The 24306-nt window shown below is 36.0% G+C and overlaps 1 protein-coding gene across 1 annotated transcript in view; it reads right to left on the reverse strand.

Annotated features, from left to right (window-relative positions):
• RANBP17 (RAN binding protein 17) overlaps nt 1-24306 on the reverse strand; it is a 350044-nt gene that overhangs the window by 238350 nt on the left and 87388 nt on the right. The window contains exons 13-14 of the mRNA XM_069102382.1: nt 18752-18857; nt 13444-13579 (exon numbers count right to left, since the gene is read on the reverse strand). Coding sequence (XP_068958483.1) covers nt 13444-13579; nt 18752-18857 — 242 coding nt within the window. The remainder of the gene's footprint in view (nt 1-13443; nt 13580-18751; nt 18858-24306) is intronic.

Below are 24306 nucleotides of genomic sequence, written 5' to 3' on the forward strand. Positions count from 1 at the left end.
ATATATATATATATATATATATATATATATATATATATATATATATACCATTTAACATGTATAAAATTGTGCACCATTTTTTATTAGGTTCTTATTTTTCTTAATGTGTCACCAATAAACTTTTTGAGTACTGTGCTCTAATGGCATTTTCCTTATGACCTCTGTGGTTTTACTGCACAATTTTGCATAGTGTGGCACTTTTTGGGGAAAACCTATGTTGTTATAGCAAAACTACCAGAATAGGCTTAGGAAGTACAGATGAGCCTCATTTTATATAACAAATGGGTTTAAATTACCATCTCTATGGACATGACTCTCAGATCTTTATATCAAGTCCTCTCTCCTGAGAGCCATCACCAACTCCCTAATGGATATTCTGATTATCCCACAGACATCTTATGCTCAATATGCCTAAAAGAGAACTTATCTTTTCTCTCAAACCCGCTTCTCTTATGAGAGTCTATTGCTATCCAGAGTACTTCCATCCTGACAGTCATGGAAGTTCACAACTTCAGAGCTGTTCTCCACATCTCATTTTCTCTCCTACTAATCACCTCTCCATCAAGATGACCCATTGTTTAGTTGAGACCCTATCATCTCCTGCTGTAGTAGCTTCCTAAATGGTCTCTGCTTCAAATCTTTCCTTTCTCCAATCCATCCTTTACATAGCTCTTAAATTGTTACTCCTAAAACACAAGTCTGACCCTGTCATTCTCCTGTTCAATAAACTCCAGTGTCTGGCACACAGCAGGAACATGATAAATGCCTTGACTTAATAATTCTTTTTTTTTGCCCCTCCCTTTTTTTTGGAGGGCAATTGGGGTTAAGTAACTTGCCCAAAGTCACACAGCTAGTTTTTTTGTATGGATATTAAGTGTCTGAGGCTGGAACCGAACTCAGGTCCTCCTGACTCTGGGGCCAGTGCTTTACTCACTGCGCCACCTAGCTGCCCCTATGACTTAATAATTCTTGAGAAGTTTTAAGTCAAAATTTTCTGTGTGATATATTTTTCCACAATATACATTATAATTTCAGCCTGGATTATCTTAATTCTTAAGTGATTACAAAATTAGCAGTGATCACTTTAGTTTTAATTTCACTTGGGCATTCTGTTTATAAAAATAGACAATTTTAATAAGCATAATCACCCTCAATCTGTCTGTTGACAAATTAAGATTTTCCTAAGCGAAACACTTCTATAGTTTTGGTTTGGTTTTTGTAAGGTTAAAGATATATGATAGGACCTGATATGATATTATATAAATAATATAACACAACATAAGTTGAGACATTCCCTAACATTTTCCTGGTCACAAACTGATAAGTATAGATCATGCTGGTCTGAAAAATGATTTTCTAGACCCTAAATAAACACTCTAAAAATCAACTTGGACAACAACATAAACCAAAAGCCATGTAGAAAAAAACCTGATAGTTAAATATTATTCTATCTTTTATAAAATATTTGTATAGTGAATGCCTTGTGCTACCAGTCAGTCACAAAAGTGCCCAGTTAAAAGCTTCTTAAGGCTTTCCCAGCAGGGGCCAGAAATCTAGAACTTGTAGAGCATTACATATCAAACACACAACAAAGATTAACTGAATTATCCAGTTCTTTTCCATATATAAGATATTTTCTTTCTACTGAAAATTTTTAAATAATTTAGGGAAAAAATTAACTCAAATTTGAAAGAGGTGATTTTTATATGCATTAAATAGCTATACTATCTTCCCTAATCAGGAATTCCCATGCCAAGATGCATTTCAAAAATATAAATGGAACATTTCCAAATATTTGGAAACCAAGCAATAAATACATTCTTTCAGTCACAGTGGGAGATTGCATAATTGGAATGGCAGAGTGGAAGAACTATTTTATGGGAGAGACTATTTTCTTTCAACATCTAGGTCTTTTTCTCCTGAATTTACAGATAACTATCAGCAATATACTGTACCAAAAAGCTTTACAACTGTAGGGAGAGAATGCCATCTGCTGCTTTATATGTGTACTCAACAGTAAGAAAGAAGCTGGCGAATAGACAGGTACAGTAATTACTGCACCATGAAATGAAATTTGGATATTTAATAGGCAGCTTAAGAAAGAAGGACTAAGACTGATGAATAAAATAAATAGTGCTATTCAGTGTGGATGAGTAAACTTGTGAAATTCCAGGATAGATTTTATTTGTACATTACTCTCACAGATTGCTCATAGGCACTGTTTACATATAAAATCTTTATAAGGGCCAGACCGTTAATAAGGAGAGGCCTGTTTATTTGACCCTTTACATGGGTACCCACTGTCATTTCCCAATTACAAGATAATACTAGCACAGTGCCCTATACTGCAAATCCAGTATGAGGTTTGGAACTGAGAGAAACTGTAGCCTTAAAAGTAGAGCAAGTGGAGAGTTTAGAGTAACTTGCTAAACGCAAGCATTCAAAAAGTTAATCAACCTAAGGAAAGACTTTCTTTGCCAAGATATCTGCCTTTACACTAAGTAAATTTATCACTTCACTGTTATATTGCATGCAATTCCATCAAGTCAATATTCATATTGGTTACTAAGTAATCTCTTTTAAAAATGAAAATACCTATGGGAGTATAACAGAATGATCAGTTACTCATAGGTAAACATGACAATTTGATTGCATTGGACTGCTTTCTTCCTAACATCTTTGGCCAGCTTATACATCACTATCCATGTTCCCTGAGATACTCCGTTCCTCTAAAGATCTAGGTTATGACCTGAGCTAGTTGAATGGATACTTCACCCATTTTAGTCATGTGCACAAGCATTTAAATAACAGTTTAAATTTCAAGTTGCAAAGCGATAAACCTGGTTTTGTGCTCCTCCCCTCAACTCTATTAAATATCTATTTCCCCAAAATAAAGTCCTAACATTTATTTTTGGTCCAGACCAATTATTTCATTAATGTAGGGAATTCCTGGTAAAAAAATTCCTTTCGTCGATAGTGAAAGTAACTGATTTTTACATAAAGTCTTAGCTTCCTAGGGCGTTGAGAGATTAGTTCTCTTGCTCAGTCACATACATATGTGTCTATGTATGTCTGTATACCAACTTGAACCCAGGTCTTCCTGATTCTAAGGTTGGTTATCCTCTCCATGAGGCTGCCTATTATTTAAAAAAAAGAACATATTTACCTCTAACTTTACTGTGAAAGAACAATGTTAAGAGCACTAAAAGCGACGAAACCAGAGAATAATCAGAGTAGCTATTTCTTATGTATATACTCTCTGCTTAAGTGATTACCCCTAGTTCTCAGAGGAGTAAAAGGCTAAATCTTAAAGCTAGATCCTTTGCTTGCCTCATCAAAATACACATCAAACCCTTATTCAATCCATTGTTCCCTCTACTAAAAGGTATCATATGGTTCATATTAGAGTAGAGATGGATTCTTGAAAATGATTTTGGCACCCTAGCCAGTTGAAAGATCAGACTAGCTAAACTCTGAAAGGTCCATGACTCGAGAGTTGAACAGAAGAAAGAGTTTTGTTTTTTATCTTTTGTCAATGGAAATCATAAAGACTGTTTACTAAGGCAAAGTACGAGTATTAACAGTGATGAAAACAGAGGTTCTGAAAATTTTTAAGTTTTAAAATAATTTTATCTGTTTGCCAAGAGATTAGGCTTTGCTTATTAAAGGTCTCTAGTGACTTTCATCCAAATTCTACTGACCATGCTTGATCCCACCCCCTCCCATTTTCTCCAGCAGAAACCTGAATCATACCCTCTTTCACTCATTGTAAATCTCCCCCTGGCCAGCTTCTTTGCCTACTACCTTCAAACATGCCCAAATCTTTCCTAGTCTTAAAAAATCATTAGACTGTATTATCCCCTCAAGTCATCATTCTGCATTTCTCCTCTCTTTATCAGATAAACTCCTTGAAAAAGGAAATCTATATTCAATGTCTTCACTTCCTTTCCTCTTACTCACTCAATACTTTAATTTGGTTTCCAACTGCATTATTCAACAGAAACTGCCCTCTCCAGAGTAATCAACAGTCGTAGTTGCCCAGTCTTATCTTTCCTCAGCCCTCAATCTTCTTGAACTATGTGGCACCACTGGTCACCTGCTGCTCCTGGATACTCTCTCCTCTCTAGGTTTTCATGACCCTACTTTCTCCTGTCTCACCACTCTTTCAATGTCTTTGTTGGCTCATCATCCATACTTCACTTCCTAATGGTGGGTGTTCTCCAAGATCCTGTCCTAGGCCCTCCTTTCTCTACACTTTTCCTCTTGCTAACTTTTCCTCAGTTCTCATGTGTTTAAAATCATCCCTATGCAGATGATTCATAAATCTCTATATCCAGCCACAGTTGCCAAGTCCTGATGATTCTTTCTTTTTTTTTAATTAAAAAAAAATTTTTTTTTGCTTTTTTGTAGGGGGGAAGGCAGTGCAATTGGGGTTGACTTGCCCAAGGTCACATGGATAGAAAGTGTTAAGTGTCTGAGGCCAGATTTGAACTCAGGTCCTCCTGACTCCAGAGCTGGTGCTCTGTTCATTGCACCACCTAGCCAATGCTGATTCTATTTTCACAAAATCTCTCTGACATGGCTTCCATCCAGGTACAGGCTGTCATGACCTCCCACCTGGACTATTATAAGAGCTATATGGTTAGTCTCCCTTCTTCAAGTCTCTCCCCACTCCAGGCCATCCTCTACTCACCTATCAAAGTGACCACGTCATTCGATAAATTCTATTCAATAAATTATAGAGGCTCACCGTTGCTTTCAGAACCAAATATAAATCATCTGTTAGGCTTTTAAAGCTCTCCTGCCCATTTTTTACTGGCACTCCCTCATGCCTAGAATTCTCTCCTTCCTTATCTGTGCCTCCTAGTTTCCCTGGCTTCCTTCAGAAGTCAGATAAAATCCTACCTTCGGCAAGAAGACTTTCCCAATCCCCCTTATCTCCAATTTATCCTGCATATATCTTGTTTGTACACAGTTGCTTACATGTTGTTTCGCCCATCAGACTTGCATTTCTTTGTATCTCTAAAATTTAGCCCTATGCCTGGTACAATGTAGGCAGCAGATAAATGGTTGTTGAGTTTGACTGAATCCTAATTAAAATGCCCCCAGCCCCAATATTTTAACTTCATTAGAGGTCCCACTGCACCTACCTAGCCCCCCTCCGCCCCCAAGCCTCTGCTAATATCCTAACTTTTTCATATATGCCTCACTGTTCACTGGAACAACAGGTGTGTCCATGAATTCTTAGTTCCCACAGAAACAGTAGGAATGTCCATATGATGAGATCCCAGGCCCCAGACACATTCCCACAGAAACAGGTGTGTTCTTGTACTCAATCACAATCACATCATCCAACTAACCCAAGACAGGACCACAATGCCTAACTATCTATCTTGACCAGACAGGACCACAATAGCTAGCCAACTGGAGGGCAGAATGACCAGAATGTTTAACCACTGAACTATAGATGGGACACCTCCTCCATTACCTAATCTGTTAACAAATTCCTCCTACCTTTTCAATATTAATCATATTCCTATATTCTCTGTAAATTTGTTATATAATGGCATCTAAAACCTATAATAATGCACCTTGCTTTCTCTGAAGTTGCTGCTTCCACTTGGAATTTATTTATTTTTTTCAAATAAAACGCTTCATTAACTTCTGGTTTACATCATTCATTTCCGCCAGATATTGAGTACAAATTTTCTCCCCATTTTTCCCTCACCCACCACCCCAAAACAGCGACCCCACTGGATAGCCCCTTCTCCAATCTGCTCTCTCCCATATCTTTTCCCATACCCCCTTAAACTTTCCAGTAGGGCATGGTGGATCTCCATGCTTTCCAATTCATTTTCCAATTACATTTAAAATAATATCAATAATAGTATATATATATATATATATATATATATATATATATATATATATATATATGTTTAAACATTTGATTTTAAAACTTTGAACTCCAGATTCACTCCCCTCCTCCCTTGTGACCCAACCCCACTGGGAAGATAAGCAATTCAGTAGAGGTTGTACATGTGTAGCTATGCAAAACATTTCCATAGTGGATATATTGTAAAAGACTGACAATATTTCCCTCCCTCCTATCCCACCTCCCACTTGTTCTATTCTCTACTGTGATCCTATCCCTTTTCAAAAATGGGTGCTTCCAACTTCCCTCCCTCCCAGCCTGCCCTCCCTTCCATCATCCTCCCTCTCATCCCCTTCCCCCCTACTCTCCTGTAGTGTGAGATACCCTATTTAGTGTGTATATTATTCCCTCCCTAAGCCAAATTCAGTGAGAATGAGGTTGACCCATTCCCTTTTGCCTTCCTGTTCTTCCCCTCCATTTTAACCATTTTCCCTTGCCTCTTCTATAAGATAGTTTACCCCATTCTGTCTCTCCCCATCTCCTCTCATTATAATATTCCTCTCCTACCTCTTAATTTCACCAAGTATCACCCCTTCCTACTCAATTAGTCCTGTGCCCTCTATGTATGTCTATGTATACCTGTAAACATATATACACACATTCATATATGTGTTCATATACCCTTATACCCTCCTATACAGACAAATATATATATATATACAAATGTATATATATACATATATATTTCTATTCACTTCAATTATTTTCATACTGAGAAAAGTTTCATCAGTTACACTTATTTTTCCATGTAGGAATGTAAATAATTAAACTTTGATAAGTTCCTTATGATTTCTTTTCCCTGTTTACCTTCTCATGCTTCTCTTGCTTCTTGTATCTGAATGTAAAATTTTCTATTCAACTCTGTTTTTTTTCAGCAAGAATGCTTGAAAGTCCTCTATTCCACTGAATGACCATATGTTCCCCTGAAACACTATACTCAATTTTGCTGGGTAGGTGATTCTTGGTTTTAATCCCACCTCCTTTGACTTCCGGAATATCATATTCCAAGCCCTTCGATCCCTCAGTGTAGAAGCTGCCAGATCCTGGGTTATCCTGATTGTGTTTCCACAATATTCAAATTGTTTCTTCCTGGCTGCTTGTAATATTCTCTCCTTAATCTGGGAATTCCGGAACCTGGCTATAATATTCCTAGGAGTTTTCTTTTTGGGATCTATTTCAGGAGGTGGATTCTTTCAACCTCTATTTTGCCCTCTGATTCTAAAACATCATGGCAGTTTTCTTTGAGAACTTCCTGGAGGATGATTTCTGGGTTCTTACTTTGATTATGACTTTCAGGTAGTCCAATAATTTTTAAATTATCTCTCCTGGATCTATTTTCCAGGTCAGTGGTTTTTCCCATGAGATATTTCACATTGCCTTCCATTCTTTCATTTGTTTGGATCTGTTTAACAGTATCTTGATTTCTCATGAAGTCATTAGTTTCCATTTGTTCCAATCTAATTCTGAAGCAATGATTCTCCTCAGTGAGCTTTTGAGATTCTTTCCCCATCTGGCAAATTCGGCTTTTTAAGGCATTCTCCTCATTGCCTTTTTGAGCCTCTTTTGCCATTTGAGTTAGTCTATTTTTTAAGGAATGATTTTCCTCAGTCAGGCAGTTTCCTCTCATTTCACAATTTTCTTATATTGTTCTCATTTCTCTTCCCAATTTTTCCTCCACTTCTCTTATCTGCTTCTTAAGGTCCTCTATGGCCTGTAACCAGCTTGTATTTTCCTTTGAAGCTTTTGGTGCAGGAGTTCTGACTTCAATGTCTTCCTCCTGTTCCATGCTTTGCTCCTTTTTGTCTCCAAAATAGGAGTCTAATGTTGGAATCTTCTGTCTGTTTTGTTTCCTTTGCCTGGTCATGTCACCCCCTCAGTCACTTGACCCCTGGGCTTTTTGCCACAGTAGGACTCTGCCACCAGACAGGGGAGCTTTCGTCCCAAACGCTGGGGTTTTCTCAGCTCTGGAGGTATTAGATGGGTGCCCTCTCTGAGGCCTCCACGTGATCTGGCAAGCTGGACACATACCCCACGACCTCCACCCTAGACTGCAATCCAGATCCAAGCAGGTTAAAGCAAGAACGATTTCCCCTCAGACTGGTCGCTTGGTCCTCCTACACTCTGTAGGCCAGGAGCTAAAGCTGCCATGTGGCATTGGCTGGCTATGCTGGGCATCTCAGCGGCTTCTTACCCTGGGGGCAAAAGCCCATGTATTCCCACTTACTGGGTCTCAAAGTCCAGACTGCACTGACCTCTCACTTTGTCCTTTGCATCTATGTGTTGATACTTCTGGAAATAGTCACATCTGCTGCTGATCTGGAGTCTGGCAGGCAGCTGGTCAGACCCACCCTGGGTCTAAAACCTTGGGCTCATGCGGGCCTGGGCTCAGCTCCCAGACTGCTGCACTGGCTGATTCCTGCTGGCCTGCCAGACTGTGCTCAGTGGGAGGTTAGTTTCTCTGTGTCATTTTGTGGGTTCTGCAGCAACAAAGTTTGTTCAGAGTCCCCTTTTTACATTGATTGGGGAAGGTGGAAGCTGGAGCTGCTTGGAGGTCCTGCTTCTACTCCGCCATCTTGACCTGAGTCCTTCTGTGAGCTTTTGAGATTCTTTTTCCATCTGGCAAATTCAGCTTTTTAAGGCATTCTTCTCCTCATTGCCTTTTTAAGCTTCTTTTGCCATTTGAGTTAGTCTATTTTTAAGGTGTTATTTTCTTCAATCAGGTTGTTGACTCTCATTTCATAATTTTCTTGCATCATTCTCATTTCTCTTCCCAATTTTTCCTCCACTTCTCTGATTTGCTTTTCAAAATCCTTCTTAAGGTCCTCTATGGCCTGTAACCAACTCATATTTTTCTTATAAGCTTCTGGTGCAGGAGTTCTGAGTTCACTGTCTTCCTTCTGTTCCATGCTTTATTTTGTCCCCAAAATAGGAGTGCAAAGTTGGGTTGCTCTGTTTGTTTTTCTTCCTTTGCCTGCTCATATTGCCACTCAATTACTTGACTTTTGGGCTTTGTGACATAGTAGGACTCTGCCACCAGACAGGGGAGCTTTGTCCCAAATGCTGGGGTTTTCTCAGCTGCTGAAGGTATTAGTTGAGTGCCCTCTCTGAAGCCTCCACACACTCTGGCAAGCTGGTCACACACCCCAGGACCTCCACCCTAGACTGCAATACAGATGCAAGCAGGTCAAAGCAAGAGCTATTACCCTTCAGACTGGTCGCTTGGTTCCCCTACAATCTGCAGGACAGGAGCTGAAGCAGCCACGTGTGGCTGCTGCTATAGGACCAAGGTGCCTCAGTGGCTTCTCGCCTCCAGGGGCAAAAGCCGACACACTCCCAACTACCGTATCCCAAAGTCCACACTGCACTGACCTCTCACTTTGTCCTTAGCATCTAGGTGTTGATAATTCTGGAAACCGCCACAGCTGCTGGTGATCTGAAGTCCCTCCAGCCGGGGGCTGGTCAGGCCACCCCGGTGCTAAAAACCTCTGGCCAGACCCAAGCTGGGCTCGGCTCCCAGAGCACTGTGCTGGTTGCTTACTGCCGGCCTGCCGGGCTGTCCTCAGTGGGAGGTTAGCTTCTCTGTATCATTTTGTGGGTTCTGTAGCTCCAAAGTTTCTTCAGAGTCACCTTTTACATGAATTGGGGGAGGTGGAAGCCTGAGCCCTGCAGAAGTCCTCTTTCTACTTTGCTATCTTGACTCCGCTTCCTCCTCTTGGAATTTAGCTCACTTCATTAGAGATGTCAATCTCCATAAATGCCTATACTTAGATTAGAGGTCATCTGACTGAATTCTTTGTGATGGTTCTACCACACCACATCATAAAAGCCCAACAGTTTTTGGGTGGGCAAAGTCCCTACCACAATAGTTTTGGGCATTCCTGGGTTTAAACTGCAACAATTTGACTTGACTTACCCTTCAGTCCCACATCAACAATTACCTACTGGACACTTCAAAGAGGATTTTCCAGAGACAATCAAAACTGAAAATGTCTAAAACTGAATTCATAATATTTTTCCCCAAAATATCCTCTCTTCCAAACTTTCCTATTTTTGTTAAAAACACCATCATTCTTCCAATTTTCTAGGTCTGTAACCTTAGCATTATTCCTAACTCCTCACTCTCACTTCACTCTGTATATATATGATCAGTTGCCATCTCTACCTCCACATCTTCTCTCACATACAACTCCTCTTTCCTCACATGGGCACTTACCACCTGAGTTCAGGTTTTCATTAACCTTTCACATAGATTATCATAACAGTCTCTTAATTGTTCTTTTATTTCTTACTACTCCAGTCCATCATACTACACACTGCTGCAAAATTGATTTTCTTAAGCACAAATCTGGTCATATAACTTTTCTACTCCATCAACTCCAATGGTTCCTTATTATAAACTTTTGCATTTACATCCCTTTCACAACTTGTTCCCAATCTATATATTTAGCCTCCTCCTCTGACATTGCAATCCAGCCAGGCTGGTCTTCTCTTTTTTTTTTAATATACGACATTCCATCTCCTGTCTCTGTGACTTTGCTCTCCCACATGTCTGAAATGCATTCCTTCCTCTCTCCCTCTCGCAATCCTTTTCTTCCTTTAAGATACAGCTTAGGCATCCTTTTATGAATTAAGCCTTTCTTGATCTCCCAACTTTAATGTGCTCCCTCGAGTTGAAATGCATTATATATATTTATTCACTTTGTATTTATGCTGTATATATTTCTATACATACTTGGTGTCTTCCAGTAGAATATAAGCTCCTTGTGAGTAGGAATTATTTCATTCTTTGTACTTATAACCCTAACAGAGATCACTGTCTGGCACATAGCAACACTTAATAAATACTTGATTAATTGACTGAATGTAGCTTGAAATCACATTATGTTTTTTGGTTGCCACACGACATTTGACTTAAATTGAACTTGTACTCAAGCTCCCTGTGGCCATTCCTTGACATCCATATCCCAAAGATAACAATTCTTGACAAGTAACCAGACTCCTTCATAATCCATGAATTTTAAATAAGTCTATGTTTAAATTAGCTACTGAAGCAATTGTGAAGTCAGAAGTATAGGATTTAGTAGCAACTTGGTAATGAGAAGGGAAGCTTCTTGAAAGGAGGGATTGTTTCATTCATTTTATTTGTATTCCACATAATTAGTATAATATCTGGCATGTGGTATACTTTTAATAAATGACTGCTGATTGATTGATGCTTCTCTCCTCTGGTTCCTAGCTTTACTCATACAATTATATCTTCTTAACAGTCAATGCTATTCCTTTCTCTACACCCTCTACCTAGTCTGTTTCTTTTGAATGAGATATATCCTCTTTCAGAGTCATATTCCAGGCAGGGATTTTATACTATCTATGATGTGAAATGTTCCTTCTTGCATTAGGATTTCTAGTTTACCTCATTTTAAAACTATTTTTATATGTTTATATGCAGATATCTGAGGTCATTGATTTTATTAACGGTCAATTTTCAGGGCATATCTACTGCAATTTTCTTTTCTATCCTAGCTATTCTCTAGGTTGTTTTTCTTGGTGGCAAGACATAGGCAGCTATTCCCCTTTGCCTTCCTCTTCAGTTTAAAGCTCTTTTTGACTACATTCATAAGACTCCTGGCAAATTCATGTTCTTTATGACACAAGCTAAGACAAATCAACATAAAGTCCATCAGTACTCCACTAATTAAATTTCCTTAGACCCGGGTCTACTGTAATCTGAATTTACCCTATTACAAAAAATAATATAGCAAATATCTAGTGAACTATGAGAAAAAGAATCAAAGGCAAAATTCAGTTATTTTATGATTCCCTTAACATACAAAAATCACCATCAAAGAAAAATGAATATTTTTTGCATGATTACTTTTTTCTCACAAAGGCAAGCTAGTTGCCAGTAACAAGAAGTAAGTTTCTTCAGGGCAGCAAATATTTTCATTTTTATCTTTGGTGGTATCCCTATCACTTAGCATAGTGCCTAGCACCAACACTTTTAGTGTTATAAATAAGAGCCTTCATTTTATAATGAGGATTTCCCATAGGATTCCTCTAAATGAGCTTTTCCAGGGCATTTACAAGATTCAACTTATCTGGCAGCATTGTTTAACAAAATAGTACCAGATTTGGAGTCAGAAAACTTGGGTTTATGTCTTAGATGTACCACACACTAGTTCTATGCCCTAGGGTAAGCACCTCAGTTTTCTTACTTATAAAACGGATATCAACACCAACCTTGTGAGGATCAAATGAGATAATATATGTGGAATTTCTTTATAACTTATTAGTGCTATACAAAAATTACTCTCCTCATAATTCAGTTTCAAGTTAATCTTTGAGAAACACAACTTTTGTACAAAGTGAAAGGCACATGTATATGTGCATTTGTACTTTATCTTCATTTCTAGTGTAATCTAATTAGTCTCAATGACCAATAACAATACATGCTACTAGCTCGTCCTATTCCTTATGGTATCTTTGAGTGACAATTAAATATTGAAAAATAATCCTGATGAATTAAAGGTAAAGATGTTTCAAAATACAAGGACAGAGGCCATCTCAAACTGCAGATAAGTTTGGTTGAAGTGATTCAAACAATAATGCTAGGAGAATTCAACTGATACATTTTTCACTTCAGAATAAAATCATTCTTGTCTAAAAATCACAGATGAACTGAAGGTAACATTAAAATTCCTTGGGAAAAGGTCTAACAGTATAATGAAAAGCTATGTCTTGAATTTTCAAGTAAGAAATTCTTTGACGTTGCTAAAGCACAAACTAAATCTTAAAAAAGAGATAAAAATATCCTTGGGACTGCTTATCAGAGAGGGGTATTGAAAAGAGTTACTGCACCAGTAAGAAAAAAGTCCCAGACACATCTTACTCAATGTCATAAGACCTACTAAATATTGGCTTAGGGCTCATATAAATGCCTCTGATACTCTTCAAGATCAATTAATCTGGTCTAGCTGATGCTATTCTTACAATATCTACACAATGAGTGTCCCTTACAGTTAAGGTGATTTAACTGCTACTTCTCAAAGAGGCTGCTAACTCTTCTAGTCCCTGCTATTTATCATGCAGAAAAGCCAGTAATGTGAGAAATAAAGTACAAACCACATAAGTGAGTAACTGTCAAAGGAACAGAACTATTAAAAGAATAAATCTTGTGTTCTCACCCTTGAAATATAACACAATATAACAAAATCCATTAAAACATTCAAAATAATCTTAACTATTTAATGAATATAACTGTTAAAAATATTCATGGATTACCCACTAATCCTCAAAGAAAATGGCAAGCCTAAGCATAAATCATGAAAATGAACTACAGATCATCTTCAATACCTCAAGGTCTTGAATTCTAATGCATAATGTATTCTCCCAAAGAAATTGGGCAAGTAACTTTTCTTTATTCTGCATAATCAGTCACCTTTATACATTTGCTGCACTTTTTTCTTCATCTTAAGTGACAGTGGTTTAAATTAATTATAAAAACTTACCTTTGAGGTTCGCTGGAGTTGGTCACCCACATATGTTTTACGAAACTGATCCAAAAACCAAAGAATTGCAAGTTCTATTTTTTCATTATTGCACCGAGGCAATTGGGCATCCAACAAAGATATAAGCTGAAAAACTCTTAAGATAAAATAAAAACATTTTAGATAAAATATTGAAAAAGTAACACCATAACAGCTATTTCTTTGGCAATTATTTATAATCTTCCTATATTCAGTTACTTATAGGAAGAGATTACTTAATTAGGCACATACCCTTGGCATACTGAGAATTTGCTAAGTCATACTTGCTAATACCAAATTCGAAAACTAGTTGACTGTAGCCAGGGTCTTTTCTATTCAGAATTACTGCATATAGATCATTTCCCCATTTTTATAGTAAATGCCCATCACACTACCTGATACAGAGCTAGAGGTTAATAAGTGTTTGTTGATTGATATAAAAATACAAAATAGAAAGTTCTAAATTTTCCACAGGTAGAATAACCAAGGCAAAACTTGCTTTCAACTTTTTTAGTATGTTAAAAAACATCCCAAACAATCCCTATAGCTCTTTGCTGTTGTTCCCACCTAAGCCTGAAGAGATCTTTCAAATCAAAATACAATTTTGTTTTTCAAGTTTTTTTTCAAGTGCAAACCACAAAGAATGAAAACTGAAAGAGGTGGTCAGATAAAAAACTGACTTATGCTGATGCAAAATAGCCTGAGAGGCTACGCAATTTTCCCCCTGGCATCAACTTAGGGGCAGGAAACAATTAAAAAAAAGTCACTGGATCACTTCCTTTTTTTTTTTTTAAAGCAATAGGGGTTAAGTAACTTGCTCAAGGTTACATGGCCAGTTATTATTTCTGGGTGTGGTGCTGAGTATCTGAGCCCGGATTTGATCCAGGTCATCCTGACACTGGAGCCAGTGCTCTTACTCGCTGAGCCACCTGGCTGCCCAAACTGGATCACTTTCTTAAGGCACTTTTATGATTCTGTTCACAATTCACAAGCAATCAATTTTAAATAAAGTGTAAAAGTTCACTGAAAATCCAAATAAACTTCTATGGACTACATCCAAATAATGTACACAGAAGTACAGAATTTCAAGAACTGGAAGGAACTTCAGTAGCCATTTAGTCCAAATCCCTCAAAAAGCCCCACTAACAACACACCCAAGTGTGTTGAATCCAATCTTTAACCGAGGGCTTTCAGTGAAGACCTCAACACCACTTTTCATTTATGGATAGCTTTAATTATTAGGAAGTTTTTCTTTATACTGTTCAAAATTAGCTCCTAGTTTCACCTTCTAAGCAAAGGATAAGATATCTAATCTGTCCTTCACCAGATGGTCTTACATACTTTAGAAAATCAGCACTTTGTTTTGGATTATCAAGGACATTTAAGAATTAAAAATAACCAATTTGATTATCAAATTATCTTTATCCAGGGTTTTGTTCATCACGATGTGAACGTGATAAAGAAATGCTCGTGCACTAGGTTGTTTGATAAATTGAAATATCAAGTGAATGAGCAAAATGTTACTTTATTTTGAACCACAAAATAATTATTGTAACACTGGGTAGCTTAAATACTTCAATGCTAAAATAGCATAGAAATTTAGAAGCTAGATGTGAAATCTTTTAAAATATTGACTGAATTCCTCTGGCAAATAGATAAGTTCAATATAAAAATGAATAGTAGATAACATCTCAACTGGATAAGTTTTGCTCGGTGACTTGGAACATCTTCACACATTATTTACATTTTTTAAGTCAAAAGAAAAATGATATTCCTCAATATAAGATCCAAATATTACAAAATATACATATATGGTTACTACAAAGCAAAAATGTGAAGAAGTAAATTGATTTTAAGACTAAAGAGCCTTTTGCTATTTAAGGAGATAAATGAAAAATTATATTTATGATGTAATTTGGTTTATCTGAAATACATCTTCTTCCTCTCCTTATTCTCTGTAATTAAGCACTATTTAAGGAACCAAGCATTTAAACAGTATTTCTTGTCCTCATTAAAGTCCAGTATTATTCACTCATTTGTTCAACAAATATCTCTCAAGAGTCTCTGATGAGAATATCACTGTCCTAAGCACTGCGGTGGAACTATGAGGTTTGGATAAGATAGAGCTTGCTCTCAAGGAACTTACAATCTAGTAGTTGGGGAGAGTATGAAATAATTTCTAAAAGGACTATGATAGAGAACACAATTATTTGAAATTTCTTAAATTTCTAACATTATTCTAAAAGACCTGGCAGAGTTAAACTACATTTTGCATTTTATATGCCAATATACTAATAATTTAAAAAGATAACCATCCATTTTGATTTTTCCCTAAGTATATGTATATGTGTGTGTGTGTATACACACACACACACACACACACACACACACACACCTCAAAGGCACTATAAATATTCAATTCAAAAGAAAGTAATGAAGTTTATTGATATCAAATTGTCAATTTATGTCATTCAGATATAAATTATATCAAAAAGAAAAATGAAAATGGGTGTGAAAACACCTCAAATTACTCATAGAGAAATTTCTATAGGGTTCAATTTAAGCATGACATTAACACAATGGAAGAACACTGAAATCTGACAAATATTCTGATCAAAATTGAAATATTCAATTATCCAAAAATTTTCAAATATCTAGGTGCTTGGTATCCTTGACATAGCTTCTGGGAGCAGGGGGAGGGAGTGGGGGCTGGCTGGATAATACTTCCTCCTTTCCATCCAGATGCACTGTATCTTCATAGATCTAGTTTGTGTGTATTATATCAGTTCTATGGAGTAATAAAAGACTTACATTGATCCAAGCTTTTAATAGTGTACCTATTATGTTCAGAGCACTGTGCTAGATGCTAAGGGAGACACAAAGTTTATTTCTTTAATGACTACTGCCCTTTAGGAGTTTTCAATCAAGTAAGGAAAATAAAATATGCATACAAGAAACTATCAAATAAGAAAAAAAACCAGCCTTTGAATCAGTTATTTCTGATTAGGGTCCGAATATCCAAGACATATATGGAATTAACAGAAATATGTAATGCTAAGAGCCAAGAACCCCAAAATAAGAGGTCAAAGGATGTAAAAAAAAACCAACTTCTCGCAAAAGAACTTCAGGCTAGTGGAAAATGACTTCAAATTGTAATAAGAGACAGCAAATCAAACTTACTGAGGTTTCACTGAGAAATTGACAAATATGTCAAAAGATGGAAACAGTCAATATTAGAGAGGTGATGATGGAAAGACAAGTATACTAATACACTGTCGCTAAAGCTATGGATTTGTACAGCCTCTCTGGAAAGCAATTTGTAATATGCTAAAAAAAAATTTAACTAGGGCCAGAAAAGGTGATACACACTATGGCTGGTGGATCACTTGTGTTTGGGAGTTTTGAGCTGCAATAGGGCTAAAGTTGATTTGGTGTCTGTACCAAGTCTGTAAACAATGCGGTGAATGTTCAGGACTAGAAAGCAACTATGCTACCTAAGGTAGGCTAAATTGGCCCAGGTCAAAAAAACAAAAACAAAGCAAGCTAAAGCTTCTTTGCTGATTAAATATTGAGAGAACTGTATTTCCAGTCTGGATGAGACAGGAAGAACACAAACACATGAAAAAACCCACACAGACACATACACACACACACCATACCACACCAAAAATGTTCATTCTGTTTGATCTAGAAATCTCAATGCCAGGAATATTCACAAAAAGAGTTAAAGACAGACAGAAAGGAAAGTCCTATATACACTCAAATACATACATATATATATATATATATATATATATATATATATATATATATATATATAACTGTAGTTTTTGTATTAACAAAGAACTGGAAACACTGCTCACTTGGACTGGGGAACAGCTAAATGAATTGTAGTATACTAATATAATGAGTAATACTGTGCTATATGAAATGAAGAATATGAAGAATTCAAGGAGGTGCAGGAGAGTTATATGAACTGTTGCAAAATGAAATAACCAGAACCGCAAAAACAATATACACCATAATTACAACAATATAAATACAATGGACAATAGCAGGGAATTTAACGTGTAATTAGAATGACCAAGTTTGGCTCTGGAGAAAAGTTTTAACAATATGCCTGTTTGTCTTCATTTCAGGAGAAAGGAATGTGTGAAATAATAGATGAAATGCCAATAAGAGTTCTGCTGAACTGCTTTTTTATTTCTTCCCCCCCCTCCCAATCTCTGTAATATGACAGAGTTGATTAGATGGGGATTGAAAAGTGATAAATTTGGAAGTGAATGTGTTGTTTAAAATAAAGAGCAATAATAAAAAGTACACAAATAACTCTAACACTATAACCCTGCAATATAGAATATAAGTACATAAGTACAAAAGTACTATGAAATTTCCCAGAAAAGAAAACTCTTTTCTTCCTAGGGCATATCAAGGAAAATTTACTGGGCCAAATAAGAGAGGTCTTGAAGGATGAGCAGGATTTTTGCCTTGAAGGTAAGGAGTGGTAGGAACAATATATCCTGATGTGCTCCCCAACTTAGCTGCTTCAGGGAACTAGAGGCTCAGGCTGTTACCATCACTCCTTGGTCATTTAAGTATAAAGCAAGGAAGTGCTAATTACACAACAGTGAGGAAGAGCTCTGGGGACCCTTCTGGTGCTTGATGGATCACAATGGACAACTCAAGCAAGAGAGCTTCACTAAGAAGTATCAGCTGAGTGTTCTTATGCCTATCCTACTTGCCTATCATCCTACTATTGATAAGTAATCACCTTTTGCTAATTGTTGATTTTTTTCTAAGTGTCTCATCTTATTTCAATATTAACTCTAAACTACCAGAGGACTGGTTTGAGTCGGGCCCAGCCCAATACATCAGTTTAAGGAGTTTAGACTTTATTATACAGCAAGGAATCATTAATGATTTTTAAGCAATAAAATGATTAGATGCATTCAACTGGAAATAACAAAAGAAGGAAAAAGAGCAAAGGAAGACAATTAGGTCTCTATTGTAACTATTACAATACTTGAAGCATAGATTGGTGAGGATAAGGGGAAAAAAAGAGATAAACATTATGGAGGTAGAATCTGTATAATGGTGCTACTGATAATTTAATTGTGAGGAAAAAAGAAAAATAAAGAGTCAAGAGAGATGCAAGAATTTCATAAAGATCTTAAGAGAACAGTGGTGCCATTCACAGGATGAAAGAATTCAAGAGGAAAAGAAGGAGGTTTTGGGGGAAAAGTTACATTAATTCTGCACATGTTATTCTTTTAATTAATTCAACACTTACCGGCAAGATAATTCTCCATCCATTGCATCATGTTCATCTGTACTAGTGTAAGTTAGTCTTCCTCCCACAACAGTGCCAACTAAGTACACCAGCCATGCAAGACGTCCTAACATTGAAGAAAAAGATAAGAAAGTCAGAAAAAGCTTATTCAAAAGCAAAGCTAACTAGAATAAGGCAGTCTTCCCAACAGATGACTGTAATAATCTATTTATAAGCTTAGTTCTTGAAGGACAGAGACAAGTTGCTAGTTTTTACATATTTTCCAAAGTATTTGTTTCCTTGACTTTTAAAGTGATTGTTGTTGTTCAGTAATTTCAGTCATGGCTGACTCTTTGCTGACCTCATTTGGGGTTTTCTTGGCAAAGATACTGGAGGGGTTTGCCATTTACTTCTCCAGCTCATTTTACAGATGAGGAAACTAAGACAAACAGGGTTAAGTGACTTGCCTGGGGTCACACACTTAGCAAATGTCTGAGACCAGATCTGAACTCAGGTCTTCCTGACTCCAGGCCTGGTGCTCCATCTACTGTACCAACATACTAAACTGGCCAAATATTTTCAGTGTGCTAATTCATGAAGTCTGAAAATTGTTTAAACTTTATTTTTCAAAAATAGCTAATGATTTTAGCATCTTGGACTGGTAGCTGAAAGAAATACAATAAAGTCACAAATCTCTCCACTGAAATTCTTTCAATTTCAATTTCAAGAGGCAGTGGAGATACTGCCATAGCAATAAATTTAAAGACTGAAGAATTTCTTGTATTAAAAAAAATCTGGTTTTATATCTGGATACACAGATATAAATCCAGTCATTATTTCATCAAATTCTCCAATTTTAAGTGGCTTATGAACAATTCATTGTATATATACAATATCCAAAACGTGCTCTCATTGGTGTTGGCCTTTTCAGAATAAACTTGGAAAAGATAAGAAAGCTATTTTGGCTTGGGAAAATCAATTGTTTTTGTGCTTATAAAAAATGTTAGTGAGTTGAGTGCTTCAAAAAGGTGTCAAATTTTAGTACCTTGGAAAAACTATTTTGGTTTTTTTTTTTGCTTTTTGGAGGGCACTTGGGGTTAAGTGACTTGCCCAGGGTCACATGACTAGTTTTTGTGTTAAGTGTCTGAGGCTGGATCTGAACCCAGGTCCTCCTGACTCCAGGGCCAGTGCTCTATTCACTGTGCCACCTAGCTGCCCCCAAAATATATTTTGTTATCTTTCTTTTTTTCCTTTTTTTTTTTTTGGAGGGGCGAAGGTAGGGCAATTGGGGTTAAGTAACTTGCCCAAGGTCACACGGCTAGTTTTTGTGTTAAGTGTCTGAGGCCGGATTTGAACTCAGGGACTCCTGACTCCAGGGCTGGTGCTGTATTCACTGCTCCACCTAGCCACCCCCGAAAAACTGTGTTTTAATAAATAAGATCTAGAAGAAGGAAAGGCAGAAGCATACAATTTCTCTAATTTTCCTGTAAATAGTGATAGTCATCAGTATATAACCTCAATCATTGTGTCCACTGTGTACATTGGTGCAGTCTCTGAACAACTGAGGTAGAAATCTTCCTGGAGGGTTGGATAAGTATTTACATTCTGAGCATATCACATAGCAGAGCTGAATAAAACAAATTAAATTAAGTCGAACCTTTTACGTGGCCCTGCTTCACACTATTAGTGAAGGGAAATTGATTGGACAAGACACCGTCAACTCTAATTTGACCTCATAAAGCAGAACCAAAATAATGAGCATGACAGAGAAATAACGTATGAAAACCCTTGGCTGAAGACAGGACAAAGCAGGCACTCCAAAAGTCACCTTGCATATTTGGAAATATTTTATGGGGTGTCTGAATAGGGCAAGAAATCATTAAGGAAAAAATAGAGCAGGAAGAGCGTAATAGGAACATAAAGAGGAAAAAGGAAGCTGACAGTTTTATTGCAGCTTAGCAGTTATTAAAACCTAAAATCATCATAAGAGATGAATATTAGTAGAAGTTATTTTTCTAATATATGAAGTTACAAGATCATAGATTAAGAGTGGAAAAAGATGTCAGATCATGGTGTTCAGGTTTCTCAATTTACAAATGAGGAAACTGAGACCTAAAGATGTTAAGATATCTACTTTTATGTTTACAAATAACAAGATAGAAATAACTTATTCTCAACAATATACAATGAAATGCTCCATGGAATTTTATGCAAACAATATTTCAAAAATAAGCTCAGAACAAGACTAGATGACAAATGTGGCCCTAAATAGTTGTGTGCACTTCATGTCCATAAGTCTACCAGATCACTTTACCAGTACTCTAATGTGTACCCTTTTGTAAAGTGAATAATGCATTTGTAATGCAAATAGGCACCTCAATCTGTTTTGTTGGTTTAGATTTTTCCAACACTGATTTTTCACAAAACAGGCAGAACTATAGCAGATTGGTTATACAGGATCATTAAATAATACAGTTAATCTTTATTTAAAATGACAGGCAGACTCTAATTATACAATTATTTCTTGACCATTTATTGTGTCTACCACACATTTTGACATTTGACCTTGCATTATTTTCTAACTGCATGATACTTCTTGTCTATGCAAACAGACTAGCAACTCCCTAGAGGGATGATACAGTGTCTCTTGTCCATCACTTATATAACTTAAACTGAATGCATATTAGATGCCTAATGAATATTTGTTGCATTGAAAATGAATGGACCAACTTAATTCGCTTGGACACATCAGTGATAGAATTACAGCAGTGATACAAAAATCAGTAGAAACTGATTTTTACCTTTTCAAGAGTTAGTACCAGAACTAAAAAAATATGGATGGCTATTCAAAGTTCTATTCTAAAGCAGAGGTCATGGCCTACAGGTCACAGCTTAAAAATCACTTTCTATACAGAAGCAGGCTGTGAGCTAGATTTTGCCCACAGGCCATACTTTGCTGACCCTGATGCTAAAGGATGGCACCAAAATGGTCAGATAATAATGGTTCAGAACTTCTAAAATAGTACACTTTTTAAAACTTCCTTTATAAGCAATTTGTAATTCCACCACAATCAATTTCTGAAGACTACTGCAAAAATGGCCCAAATGCAAAGCCACTAAACCTATAAATACCTTTAGGTAAACGGCAATGACTTTCCCAGTAATGGAAAAGATAAACATAGGAGATTATTTTTTCCATTCCTTCAAATAATTTTATTATACATAACACCAATAATCATATAAAGTTATTTATTTAAAAGAAAAGCATGCAAATCCAGCTTGTAGTAGATTCTCATTATTTTTTTCTTAATTTTTTTAATGAGATGTATTCACTTAAGAAAAAGGACAGTATATGTCAAGTTTCTTCCTATCAATCACAACTCATTTTGATATAAACATAGAAGTAATTCCTAGAAATACTTTTCAAATACTAGTTTTCCAATGATGCAAACAAATGAAGTTAATATTTAAGGAGATATTAAAATTTCTATTTTCCAATTTTCCATTTTGAACCTTTTTTTTTTCTGAAGTAGTGAAAGGAAATATCAAATCTAGAAAAGAAAAAAAAAGATGAAAGCTTTTTATAAAAGTTTTTGTAAGGTATAATAAAGCTTCTTTTAAAAAAAGTTTAAAATGCCTGGAGAAATGCAAAGGATTACATTCAAGACCTGCTGAGAATCTAAATATGATGAAGTATTGATGACAATACCTTATCTTCAAATGATATTTAAAACACATTTTTGTAAGGAAAAATAGAGGAAACGTGGCATACTAGATATAGAGCTGTCCTTGAGGCCAGGGTTCAAATCTTACCTTTGATGTACATTAGTTGTGTGACCCTGCAGAGGTCGTTTAAATCTCTGAGTGCTCAAGGCACTCCAAAATTTTATAAGTTCCAGAAACGGTACTGATTTGTATTGGTAGAGGGAGTTTCATTACCCGTGAATTCCTTAATATCAATGAAATCACAGTTTTAGTCCCTATTGATAGTGTACCTTTTTAGTTTTTATATATGTTTCATAACTTTGTAAAACATATGTTTAAGTTAACATTATTTCATTGGTTTTTCTTCTACATTTATTTTCATTTTTACTTTTGCTGATTTAGAAAAAGTAATGAATTGAAAGGGTTGGTTGCAAATTGGGGATTTCCAACAAGGCATTTAAAGATGACATTACTGTTAAGAATGTGCCTGAAAAAGGCCCAATGTGAACAGTTCTTTCCACTACATATAGGTGAAACTTTAATTTTAAGCTGGTTAGTTTCAGAATGTGTCACTGTTACAGTTCTCTCTCTTAGACTGTGTCTACATCGAACCAGAAGAAATCACTGAAAAGTGAAAATGTGGTCAACTAATCACAGAACTTCAAAAACTAAGGTTATATAATAAGATATTCCAAAAGAAGTAATGTGGTCGAAGAAAGAGAATTGATCTCTGACTTACAAAATTTAGATTCAAACCCATACTCTGACACTAACTAGCTATATGATTAGAGTCAAATCATTTACCTTCTCTACTCCAAATAAAACAAGTAAAATACTTATATTACTTACCTTACAGGGTTGAAAGGAAAATCCTTTGGAAATCTTAAAAAAAAAACTATGGAAATATCCTTCTTATTGTTGTTAATAAGTATAGAGATATCTGTTGTTGATTTTCAAGACAGAGCACCAGACTAGAGAGGGCTAAATTAGAAACTTTTTTTGAAGGATATATAGAATATATGGACAATGTATACAATAACAATAGCATTTTAAAAATAATTCCTCAGAATTGAATAAGAATATACAGAATCCTTCTCTAAAGATGTGTGAATCTGGGTGAAAAAGAAAAAAACTTTAGCCAGCCACTAATAAACTATGCCTGTGATGTATTTCCTAAGAAAATACTACTTATGATTTCATACCCACAAAATGTATACTGTAACTAAATTAATATTCCTTAATCCTAACTATCTTCCTAACTGGCTCTGTGACCTTGGGTAAGCCACTCAACTCCTCTCAATCTTAGTTTTTTCATATGTAAAATGAGATACTTAGATTAGATATTGTCTTTTATTCCTCTTTTGTCCCAAGGAAGCCCTCTGAAATGTGATAATTCTATGAACAGATAACATTTGCAAAATACTCTCCATCTTGAACAGATGGTATTTTAAAAGACAAAGGATACAGCTCCATTTAGAAAGCACATAAAACAAATATTTTCTATAGAACTATAGGAGGGAAAAGTCATAACCTTCAGTTCTTCAAATGCAAGATAGTCTTCTAAAAGTCTAAGTTAATTTTATGTTCAGCTTTCTTATTTAACAGAATGAATAGTGACATTTCTCATACTTAAAATATTCAGTGAAATTTAAAGTATTAAGAGAAATTTATAAACTTCAAAGGGATAAGTTCTTATTACTAAAATGCTGCCACAAAATTAAAACATGTTTGTATGCAGCCATATATCTTAGACTATCCCACCTTAAAAAAAAGTATTTATTGAAGAGCTCTCACTTGATCCCTATGTATCTATGTGTAAAGGTTTCTACTTATTTTATGAGCCAAAATTTCCATCACAGTTTTCTTTATTC

Source organism: Petaurus breviceps, unplaced genomic scaffold (genome assembly GCF_028583685.1).
Source record: "Petaurus breviceps papuanus isolate PSGF00001 unplaced genomic scaffold, PetGlider_PUasm1.0 551, whole genome shotgun sequence".
Taxonomy (NCBI): Eukaryota; Metazoa; Chordata; class Mammalia; order Diprotodontia; family Petauridae; genus Petaurus; species Petaurus breviceps.